Source organism: Semicossyphus pulcher, unplaced genomic scaffold (genome assembly GCF_022749685.1).
Source record: "Semicossyphus pulcher isolate SPU_LCO1_2020_fin unplaced genomic scaffold, fSemPul1.0.p SCAF_14, whole genome shotgun sequence".
NCBI lineage: Eukaryota > Metazoa > Chordata > Actinopteri > Labriformes > Labridae > Semicossyphus > Semicossyphus pulcher.
The window spans coordinates 28,255,560-28,268,168 of NW_027211648.1; the positions used below are offsets into that span (position 1 = coordinate 28,255,560).

Here is a 12,609-nt window from a genome sequence, read left to right on the forward strand (position 1 = left end):
CAGCCATTGCATAACCGTCAAATCCTCAAAACTCCACTGAGAGAAACCTGTGATTTAACCTCACAAAACATGCCATTTGCTTGTCTACCTCTTGGATGGTTGTGTTTTTGTGTAGTAAGTATTGGATTAAACTTATCCATTTAAAAACACTAAAGTCACACAATAACACAAACAACTGATCGAGGAGGTGATAGACAAGGTAACATGACTGATTCAGTGGTGTTCTGTGACTTTGAAGAGGATTATGGTCCAATTCTCCGCTGTGGGCTGAAACAATCATCCATCCATTATCTATACCGCTTATCCTGTTCAGGGTCGTGGAGGGGACTGGAGCCTATCCAAGCTGTCACTGGGCGAGAGGCGGGGTTACACCTGGACTGATCTCCAGTCAATCACAGGGCTGACACATAAGACGCAGACAACCTTTCACGCTCACATTCACACCTACGTGCAATTTAGAGTCACCAATGAACCTAACGAGCATGTCTTTGGACTGTGGGAGGAAGCCGGAGTACCTGGAGGGAACCCACGCATGCACGGGGAGAACATGCAAGCTCCCCACTTCGTCCAAACTGGGATTTGAACCAGGAAATAGGGATGCACCAAAACCACTTTTTTTCATATAGGTAATTGCTGATACCGAGTTCTGATATGAGTACTTAATAATATCATTACAGACACTGCCACACACTTTACTTTCGTGTAACCTATAACACATTCATTGGATTTCAGTATAACACGACACACCACATATAGTGTAAAAAAGGTCACGTAATGAGCGTCCCCATTTCTGAGCGCACCTGAACGCAGCCCTGCACAGCTGACATGCCCAGACTTGTTTACTCCACCAACTATGGAGACATCAGTGATCGCTGACAGACTCTTTTTATCGTTTGTGCTTCCATGAATATGTAAGTTAGTTTGCCTTAATGTTACACTCTGTTAGCTTCAGTTTGGCCGTGAGTGGACATGTTAGTGCTGTCTGTGAGGACTAAGCCTTTTTCTGAAAAGTGACATTGCTCCTTCCTCCGCCTAGCTGATTGACTAACGGGAGGCTAACGTCCAGCCGTAAAGTGGTATCAGGTGCTGTTGTTTTGGTGTAGTTTCACGAGTACGAGTACTTAAGCTCCGATACCGCCCGATACCTGATACTGGTATCGGTGCATCCCTACCAGGAACCTTCTTGCTATGAGGCGTACACCACCATGCAGCCCCTGAAACAGTCAGCTGGAGCAATTTCAAAACTCTTTGTGCCTCTTAATTATTCTCTCAGCGGTAATATATTCCACATGATTCTATTCAATAATAAACCAAAAACTTAGAATATACAACATATGACATGCATAATAAATACAACACTATATCAGGGATTCCCAAAGTGGGGTGCGTGCACCCCTTGGGGTGAGCGAGCTATCTCTAGGGGGTGTGCGTCAGAAAAATGTAATGGTGTATTAATTACACCAAGTGGGATTTTTCAATTGAAAATCCTCAAATGGATCCACTTTTTGTCCAAGTGATCTGTTTCTGAGCCTCTGCATGTTTTTCTTTACTTGGTGGATTGTGTGTAACTCTACTGCAGTTTGATTCAAATTAGGCTACTGAGCTTCTAAATTTCCGCCCTGTCGGGGGCTGGGGGTACATCAACCCGGTCAGGATGTAGAAGGGGGTGCGTTGCATAAAAAGTTTGGAAACCGCTGCACTATATAATAAAACTCAAGCATAGTTTAGTTCAGAAAAGTTAACACTTCGGTTTTCCTGTTGGGAAAAATATTCCTTAATCTCATTTAGTTTTTCTGCTAATTTGAAAAACAGAAAAAGTGCTTTTTTTTGCTGACGTACTTTATGTTCAGAGTAACAACTGCTTCTCTCATTCTCAGACGTGACTCTGTTTAATTTCTCAGACCTGGTTCAAAGCCCCCGGTGCCATCAGCCAAAGAGGAGGCTGCTTCTTAATCTGTGATTGTCATTAAAGACAGCTAGAAATCCCCTAATCTCCATCTAGGTTACCACACTGTGTTCATCTGCGTCTATGTGTGTTTGATGCACTGTATTTGTGCATGCCTGTGTGGGCAGAGTGTGTTTGTGTGCATGCCAAGAAAAACACAACTGTTAACCACATCATTCAGCAGGATGGAAACACTTGAGCTGTACTGAAACCACCTACACCTCTCAGCACAGAGGGCAATAAAACCTTCACTGGATGAACAAAGACTTGAAGATACAATCACTTCCTTTTATCATCCTGAAAATGCTGATGTTGATGCACCAGTGCAAAAGGTAGAATAGTAAACATTTAATTAGGCTGTCTGAATAACTGTTTAAACAGCTGTTTGCGTCCTAAGGGACCGCTTCCTCTGGGAGCATTCACATTTTAAACCTAAAATCTTTAATCCTCGTGCACGGCAACAGGAAAGTGCAGCAGCATCAGCAGCCCTTCTGAATGGCCACACTCTTTCCCTGAAGGCTCTGACTCAGACTTGGAACATTTAAGTCATGCGCCAAGATAATGCGAGACAAGCTATTCTAACTTAGGCCGCATGAGCATGTGGCTCTGGACTGAGTCTGTACAGAGAAAAATATGTCAACAAGTGTAAATGCAACAGGACTTATAACATGATACAGCTGTATATTTACAAAACACATCAAAGGTGCATTTCATTTTGAGACATCTGCATTTCTAAAGTGTTATATAGCATAATGATGTATAACATGTGCTACTGTGCAAAGGCACAAAGAACTGTCTGAATGAAACCCTCTCTATAGTAAACCTTGTACGGTGGATGTGTGTAATATTTGTGCTTTTTTAAACCCAGCAGCTGCAAAAAAATTACACACAAAGCAGGGACACAAGAGCACTTTTAGTGGTTATACTTTGTCTTGGCACAAAGGCTTAAGAACATTTTGAACCTTTTAATCATTTACACATCTAAGAGGGGAATTCACTAAGAATGAACTGCGGCCCTGATAGCACAATAAATTGCTCATCATTTGCCCCGCTATCTGCCCCGTCTCAAGGTCCAATTCACAAAGCAAATTGCACTGATGATATTTAAGCACAAACACGCCCATAAAGTTTTGCAGATCTGTGCAGTTTGCTCTTGTTCTGCGTCTGATTGTGGAGAGAAGCTGTCTGCACCTCCACTCTCTGCTGCGCTCTCAGGCATTAACTGAGCTCCACACTGACGGAGCTCAACTCCATGCACAGATCGGTGATGAGCAGGGAGAGGAGGGGGCAGCTCTTTCAACAGTTTATTGTAAAATCCAGACTCGACACGTGTTTACTAGTTTCACTGTAACGCAGCTGAATTTTTGCAGCTGGTCCATATAATAATCCCCACACATGTGGACAAAGTGTGCCCGTGTTGAGCCTCGCACAGGGTCATTAACAGACTGTATTCACAGACAAACACATTTTTTGATCACAAAAGGTGGAATTGTCATCATGATCACTGGAAACTCAGAGCGTGCCAGCCCTTATAACACTGCGCTGCAGTTCCCACCAGCTCTCTGCAGACGGGAAAATTATCTCTCTAACTGCACGAAGCTGTTAGCGCTGGTGTTTGTGAAATAGGTGATTTTTGCCACAAGGCTCATTTGCATAAAAAAGGGGCCACATTTGACCTGAAAGTTTGCATAATGACTCATTTAAATACGTGCAAACAGCACTACAACACACTTTGGGGTGCATTCAACCATCTGCATGTCCTTTGAAAATAAGGTCTTTTTGTGTCATTTGCACAGGTTTAGCGGGTGCAAAAGCTGCCAAGAAAGAAAAGTTATATATCAAACAAAAGTTCTGTTGGCCATGCCATGAAGCCTTCATTCATTCAGTAGTGTTACTTGAGTATAAAGACCTTAGTTTTACTGCGTCTGTGTGTGCGTGAATTTTCACAACTTACCCATCAAAGAGGCGTCTCCTCGTTGACTCTATAGCACTGTCCACAGTACGGATGGCCTGCTCTATGGACGTGCTCACAAAGGTGTCTCCCTCTCTGCTCACTGCAGGAACTGTGGTCACATGGAGACAAAGGATTCATGTTATTTACACAACCCAGCGCGCATGAGGCAAACAGTAGTTAAAACACATTTAAGGTATCAAACAAAGACCAGGATATTGAGCTTTGATTTAATCGTGTGTTTGGGAGGCTGCACTTCAGCTTCCCTCCTGAAGTAGGAGTGAGCACATTCTGGCACACTCCGTCATCTTGGTGCCATTGAAAACATTTGATTGTGACGTGAGGACGGAGAGAGTCCAACAACAACTGAGCACTTTGATACAGTTTATGGTTCAGCAGCAGAGAGCTGCAGTCCGACCTGAGGAGTCTCAGCAGGAAACACCAACACACACAGGGAAGAGCTGACAGGAACCTGATAGCACTGCAGCAGAGTTTGACTAAATCCCTGACTGACTTGGACAGAGCTGACCAACAGAGGACTGACTCTCTCTCTCTCTCTCTGGACTGTACACTAATGAGACAGTTATGTACACTGAACGTACAAACTACTACACATCGTGAGACTGAGTAAAGCTCCTTTTGTGTAATTTACAACCAAACTTTCTTGCCTCACTGTCTCCTCTCTGTGACTGGTAAATATTAAGGCCTATAAAACCGACCTCCCATGGCTTGTTTGCATAATCCTGTTTAAACTGGATTAAGGGCCCAGCTGATCGGAAATAAAAACCGTAACAACTAAAGCCTTCTTACTTTTTGCAGCTGAAAGCTGAGGCTTCTTTCTTTTGTGTCTTCAAGTCGTATAGTCGTTGATAATATAATTTAATTACATTACATACAGTTTAAAACAACAACGCACGGGCGACAGGAGGTGCAATCTTGCAGCGGGAGATCGTTGTTTGCATAATCCTGTTAACACTGATCTAAAATAAAAACCATTAAAACTTGATCACAACTTACAAAACGTACAGAACCTTTAGGTTGTGCAGATTTAAGGGATATGAAGCATTTGAAGATATTCCAAGAAATGACATCACAATAAGCAGAAAATGTAACGCACTCTGAACTTCAAACGATCCTAAATATTATTCTTCCCTGCCCTTTTCTTTTCCCATATGAAAAAACAGTTCCAGTCCTGGTGCTGGTACTTTTTTCCTTCACAGAATAAAAGAAACTTTTTATCCCATCATGTCTGCCCGTTTTCCACTTTCATTCTTCAGTCATCACACACAACAAAAACATCTTGGAAAATAGATAAACCAATGCTTGCCTCTCTGAGCGCCCTTATGGCCCTCAACCAGAGAGCAACAAAACCCCCACAAAAACAAGAGAGTCATGAGCTGCTGAAATCAGTTGTTTCTCACCTGTGACAGTTAGCACCATGCTAGCAACCTGGTAGCCGATGGGATTGCGGGCGACGCACTCGTAGCGTCCGCCATCTGCAGTGCCCACATCCTTCACCTCCAGATAACCCTCGGGGCTGATGTGGAACTTACCACTCTCTGTCACCTGCACACCATCCTGGGAGAGAGAGGAGGGGGGGGGGGGCAGGACAGGGGGCAAAGGTCATGACCCTGCTAGCTAGCATGCGGAGTAGGGTATCAAATTACTAGCAGAGGATTAAGAGCCTCACAGATGGGACCTGTTATGTCACACTATTGAGCTTTTGAGTTTGCATTGATGTTTTTAGACAAGAAATGCTTCATACTGTGTTACTTCATAGTCATTAAATGCATTATTCATAAAATGACAGGTAAAGTAACAATTTCCTTCCTTCTTCACTTTAGCATTTGTTAACCCCATGACCTCTGCAGAGAGCAGGTGACGAACACCTTCCTCAGCCAGCAGCGGCTCTGTAATCTAACCTTGTTCCAGGTAAGGACGGGCTGTGGCTGGCCCTGAGCGCTGCAGGGAATCTGTGCGTCCTGGCCAGACTCCACCGTCAGGTCCCTTGGAGCATTTGTGAAAACAGGCGTTACTGAATGAGTTAAAACATACACACACACATGCACAGGTGTTAATGATTGTACACTAGGTCACAAAAAAATATTGTACATGTCAAATGCATTTTTGCAATTCATCATAGCAGACATAGATTAATGTTAGCACTTTACAGTCCTGCATAAGTTTGACCCTGCAGTTGCTATTTTCTTTCTCTCATACAGGGCTGCAAAACACTTCACATCTTAAAGTCATTGTTGAGTTCAAAGAGAGATGAGGGCATTGCCCGTTTTAAATGGGAAAAAAACAACTTAATTTGCTGGCAAAAAGTGCAATGAACAGTTCTGCCATCCAAAAACGAATCGCAGTCACTACATTTTTGTTCAAATTCAGTTAAAACTAAGTGGATAAGCTCTGTAGGGCAGAATTGCTCATAGCGGAACAAATTTGTGCTGCAAGATTTTAAAGTGGTTATTTTTTTCCTAGTTTTAATAAAACCAATGGGCAGCATTCTTTTAAGTATGACCCTGAGTATAAACTCACAGATTTGATACACACAATCATTTTTCCATTACATGACGTGAACACAGCTGTATTGCAAATGTATTTATAGAGGTAGAATAGGTCAATAATGATTGTGGGTAGACCCAGTGTTCATACTCTTTCATGCTTCCCATGTAGCAGGCAGCAGTGAGCCACCTGGCCATGGGAAAATCCCACCAGTTTGAGAACATAAACTTTAGTGGGAGGCAGTTTCATACAAGTCTGACACTAATTAACTGCCTCTAAATCAAAGTTGAACATCCTAAAACACAGAGTTCAATCTAGTACAGTACACAGCATCAACGCTGCAGGCAGTGTGTTACACACCTGTAGCACCACAACTAAAAAACAGTTCTTAATATCACAGAGATTCTGCAATATCTGTTGAAAGGAGACAAGCTTCAAATCCAGGTAATCCCTGCTTTCACTTTCTTCTGAAGCGTCGTGTAGTCCTCCACACAGCATTCTGCATAAGGCAGCCATCATCATGCACAGGCAGCATGGCTGTGGTGGGCTTGTACAGCACTTAAACAGTGTGGGGCCATTATGCAACGTGTACTTTGAGCCATGTTAACAACCATTACTACATGGAAAAACATGGTGTCATCACAGGATTACAGACTGCCATGCTTTCCTCTGTTATGCCAAGCCTGTAATTTCATCCACAGACACACACAAAATACACCCAGCTGCACACAAGTAAGAAGCCAGAAGTGTGTTTTGTGTGAGACATACAAACTTGCCTTTTTAAAAACAAAAACACATTTATGTGCAGAAATAATCATAAACGGAGCAGCACAGTTCAGGACATTTTCATTGCACATATAAGTGCATAAAGATTTCAGATGCCCAAATAAATGAACCACACACATACAGACACACACAGCTTTATGTCCTTCAGTGTTTACATACACTAAACCAGTTAATACCAGACGTGTACGTGTAAACGACAAATTAGCTGTGAATAAGGAGTTCTGCACCACTCCCACCCTCTCAACATTTTAGCACCTAGCACTCCCCTCCTCCTCATCCTCCTACACAATCATGCAGTGTTTGAAAAGGGCTTTCAGCCGCCTCACTAACAGCCTGTGTGTGAAAGCCATGTTTAAGTCACATCTTCAGTTTCCTGTCCAACAGAACTCTTTTGTTAATCCTGGTATTTTTAATCCTATTTTTTACACATTCTGGACACATCTCAATGGATAGTTGCTACAAAAGTTTTGGAATTGCTCCAGTAGATTGCTTCAGCCAGCAGCAATGAAACAGGCTGTGCTGGCTGCAATGTAACCCTGCGCCCAATAAAAGTTTGTCTACTGCTGCTCGGGTTGGTTAGTTTGTTTGTATAAATGAAGCTTTGCGTTGGTTCATGCAGGACACGGAGGTCATACGCCCCAGGTCAGCCTGCTGATTGAATCATTGTTTCTAATCAGTAACACAACAATCACAGCTTCTTACAACAAGGCAGTCCCTTTAAATGCAACTTGCTTCTCACTCATCCCTGCGACAACAACTACATAACATTGTACGCCTTGTGCCCACTGTATACCCAGGGGGTTTTGCATTGCGCTCCCTGGAAAGCCGTAGCATGCTGCTCAGCTAACCCAGGGAGCAACTGAACAGTGGAGCCATCAGCGCCAAACATAACTGCATTTCCATTTGGCAATAAATGGTTAAATCTATGACGAGAGTGTTCCTGACTGAATTGTGTGACTTTAGTGTTTTAATGGTCAGTAATGATTCAACATAATATTTGTGAAACATACAATTACACATTAAAAGCTAATCGATCATGGCAGCAGTAGACCAGCAGCTCCTGTGTTCTGTGAGGTAAAATGACTGGTGTCTGGTGACAGCTGTTCTGGTTTAGAAAAGGATCTTATATCTAAAGAAAGGTTGTTTCCTGTGCAGATCCTTTCTTTAATGTTTCTGTCTTAAACTTAAAATAACTAACTGAGCCTGTCAGTGGCAAAAACAACACCTTTAGTGGACGTTATTTGATAGATTGCAATTGCCCCAAAGGATTGCATTGCATCCCCTTTTGCAGCTGTCAGCTGAAGCAATCTACTCAAGTAATTCCAAAACTTTTTGGAGCTGTTCGACCCCTTTATGTAAGAACAGGGCCTAGGTTTAAAAATACCAGAAGAACCCTTTAACTTTATCTAACATTATGTAACTGTGAACTGAGGCCTCTTTTCCTAGTCAAGTGCACATGGTCCACCCTGCACCCTCACCTCTCTGCTGGATGCTGAGCTGCACTGCCGTGCGTACTGTCCCCACAGGGCTGACAGCCTGGCACTCATACTGGCCCTCGTCGTGGGCTGCCACCCGGGTGATGCGGAGAGTACCAGTAGACAGGACCACGTGGCGGCGGTCCAGAGGTAATGGACTGCCCCCACGTGTCCAGGCAATCACCGGCTGCGGGTAACCATTGGCCTCACAGGGGAAGTCCACAGTGTGACCCTCCAGGACTGACTGGTCCTGTGGCGTGACCGTGAGCTGGGGGATGGCTGGAGGCAGAAGAGGAAAAATTACATTTAGCTTGAAGTTATACATATAGAACAATAACACTCTGAATCCCATCTATTACTCCTGAATATATAGTGGAGATCAGAGGGGTTAGTCGGTAAGTAAGAACTTAACTTGTAATGTTCATTAGTGATCATGAGACACACTAATAGAGACATTAATAATCTAAGATGTTTGACATTTGAACGCTGGCATCTACAGGGTCGGGAACATTTTCCCTTTGGAGTTGCAGGAAGAAATTCATTAAATTAGTCTGGAAAAGCCGTTTCCTTACAGTGAGGTGAGTGAATTCACTTTATATTGGGTAGATTGTTTGAGGTTGGACGTCCTGACGTCTCAGAGGATAATAGAAGTTACTAGAATTACCGACTTGTGGTTGTAAGCCTCCACCAACCAGTCAAGTTACAGTTTACATTAATCAGTGTGTCCCACTGAATGTTAGTGTAACTGTGGCCTGTACAGGGAGGGAGGGGGGGTACTTGTATATTATAAATATTTAAAAGAATAAATTACCCTTAAATAACGCTCTCTCTCTCTGATTCTCTCTAGAGCATGTAATTGTCAGAATATCCTGTCAGCAGAACAAACAGTTCAGAATGGGGAAAACAGACTGTCCACTAACCGATCTCTGATGGCTTAAACATCGAACAAATAAAAAAATCCAAGGCTTCGCCGAGTCATCACATTAATGAGAACTGCATGGATGTGTTACGCAGCCGTCTCGGTGCGCAGCCTAAAGGTACACGAAATGTTCCAAACCAAAAGGCTGACCCTAATTTAACAATACAATAACTCACACAAACACACGGCCATACAACAATAATCTAAACTAATCTCTCAGGAACCCAAGGCCAGAACAAAAAACAAAAGAAACTATCTCCTTCTAAAATCCTGACTAACTCTAACTGAAACAAAGTAAACCAAAACACATCGTCTACACCTAACTCCCCAACTTAACCAAAACAGGAGAGAACAAAAAGAAAACGGCAGTTCACCTCCACTGCTCCACTCTTAACTCGAGATCTATTTCAATAACAAAGATCACGGGCGTAACTCGACCTTTGACCCCTGAAAACTAATCGGCTCATCCTTAAGTTGGGACAGGAGCGATGGCCAGAAAAGATTTTTTCCAGGAGACTATGATGTCACAACAAAGTTGACCATTGAGCTTTTCAGTTAGACTTTGTGCTAAATTTAACATAATTAGTGTATAATTATTGAGTTATGTTCAGGATCACAGTGACCTTTGACGGCCAAAACTTAATTTCATCCCTGAGCCAAAGAGGACATTTGTGTTACACATGAAGACATTCCCTTCAGGTGTTTCCAGGATATCATGTTCACAAAAGAATAAATTCACTTTGTCCTTCTGAGGTTAGATGGTTTGACATGTCGGAACAATCAGGATAATAGGTGTAACACTCATTAAACTGTTGCCTATTTGCATAGTCTGAGTAGATTTGCTAATCCATTTAATGAAATGTGAAATGAATAAGCAGGTTTAGACTTTAAATGCTTTCTAATGAGCCCTCTGATGCATGTTCAAACTTTGGAGGCCAGTAAAGAGACGATGCTGTACAAACAGGATCAATGATGCATTATTCATGTTTAAACTACAGAGCTTTGGAGGAAGGATTACACGTTTGTATGCTGAAAAATGAATCATCATAAAGTAATTCAGAGCATGAAATCTGTCTTATTTGTGAATAAATCCAAAACATAACAACTAACAGAGAATTCAGATTCCTACCTTGTACAATGATAAACGCTGTAGCATGAATGGTATCAACATTATTGGAGGCGAAACAGGTGTACTGTCCTCCATCAGCCTGCACCACGTTCTGGATGTAAAGCCCTCCAGAGGGGGTGATGTTGATTCGGGCGTCACTGGGTAGGGGCGTTCGGTCACCCTTCGTCCATGAGACCCGGGGCTGCGGCTGGCCTGTGGCGCTGCACTCCAGGGTCACACTCTCCCCAACCAGCACCTCAGTGTTCTGGGGCTGGATCACAAAACTTGGCCGGGCTGGAGAAGCAGGGGGAGAGGGGAGGGGAGGACGTGGGAATGGGGTTAGATTAATTAGGTGAGAGGTGATTTTTGTCTGTGGTTTGAGAACCTCAGGGTGTTAGGAAACTAGCAATGACCTAAATAAGTGTTGAGAAAATCTTTTAAAGAAAGTTATGGAGAAAACACACTTGAAGGTCAATTCATGCACAAGCATCACCTTTGTATATTTGTGACTATTGCCAAAACAACCTCCTGTGTGTATCACAAAATGTGGTTCAGTTCAGTCCATATTTGGCCAGTGATTACAGAGGAGTCAGAGGAAATATGTACACAGCGAGGGGCCTGAGGTTTACAATCACACTGAGACAGGAAACACACAACATCTGCTTTCAGAAACCGGTCCTTAACGTTTGAGTCATTCGTCACCAGACAATGACCTTTGGGTCACCTAGAGACAGGCGTGCTTATCTCCCACTGCGACGGCTATTTATCACACTGACTGATAGATGTGAGAGTACATGTATGTTAGCAGGCAGAGGACAGAGCGACACAGACAGAGAACAGGATGTACTAATGTGTATCTGTGTGTGTGTTTAAGTGTTTCTATGTGCGGGCATTTGGAGGGAAAGTTTCCCTTGAAAGCCAGCAGGCTTTGGTCACGGATCAGAGGGACATCCCAGTTATTTGACCTCCTGAACTCAGAGGGTAACCTCTGTGCTACTCAGTGCAGACACCTTGCTCTGTTCTGATAGCAGAGAGAGATCAGGTCATGTCTCTGGACCTAACATGATCTGTAGCTCATGGTAAACACCTACTAATTGTTATAGTATTACACATGCTGGAACCAAGTTTAACATGAGAACTTATCTTCATGTTCTTCAAACTAAAAATGTCACCTGTGCTTTCCAATCCCCCGCAAAATTGAATCATACATGAACTACACGAGTGTAGTAGATAAAGGAGGTTCGCCTTTGCCAGTTTGTGCCATTAAGCTCAGTTCGGTGAATGTTTGCCCTCCCAGATTTGGCTGCAAACCAAACACTGTTGTGTCTGGCTTCATAATATCCCACTGAGGCGCACACAGCGAGGTAATTTCACCTGCTTCGCCAAGAAATGTGTCTGGATTGCTTTAAGGCAATTTTCAGCTCTACTTAAGGCTGACCAGTGACCTGTTAGCATGGTCAGGCTCGGCTTGGCTAGGATCGGTGCCAAGATTTCTGGGATGGACACCAATACCAGCGTTCGCTTCTAGCTGCAGAGCTACGTCACATGTTTGCTAAAATCTGGTTAACGACAGCGGTAGAAAACCAAAAATAAACTGATTTAGCTGCTTTTAGATGCCGAAGTAACTACAGCAGGATGCACATTTGTATAAAGGTAAATACTTTTACATGCTTTTTTTTTTAAAGATGATTTTTTTGGCAAAGGGTCGAGGGTGGGAGTTGAACCCGGGGCCGCTGCATCGAGGACTATAGCCTCTGCATATGGTCACTGATTTAACCGCTGAGCCAAACCGGCGCCGCTTTTACATGCTTTGTCAGCAACACAAGACAAGCTAACAACTTTTAAATGGCTGTTTCCCAAATGGAGTTCGGTTAGTCTATTTTTGATGCAACACCATGACGTCTGAATAATAAACAC

At 43.1% G+C, this 12,609-nt stretch overlaps 1 protein-coding gene across 1 annotated transcript in view; it reads right to left on the reverse strand.

Annotated features, from left to right (window-relative positions):
* LOC138590769 (peroxidasin) overlaps window positions 1-12,609 on the reverse strand; it is a 54,304-nt gene that overhangs the window by 17,692 nt on the left and 24,003 nt on the right. The window contains exons 10-14 of the mRNA XM_069661125.1: window positions 10,714-10,986; window positions 8,669-8,944; window positions 5,819-5,931; window positions 5,318-5,474; window positions 3,900-4,008 (exon numbers count right to left, since the gene is read on the reverse strand). Of these exons, the coding sequence (XP_069517226.1) occupies window positions 3,900-4,008; window positions 5,318-5,474; window positions 5,819-5,931; window positions 8,669-8,944; window positions 10,714-10,986 (928 nt within the window). The remainder of the gene's footprint in view (window positions 1-3,899; window positions 4,009-5,317; window positions 5,475-5,818; window positions 5,932-8,668; window positions 8,945-10,713; window positions 10,987-12,609) is intronic.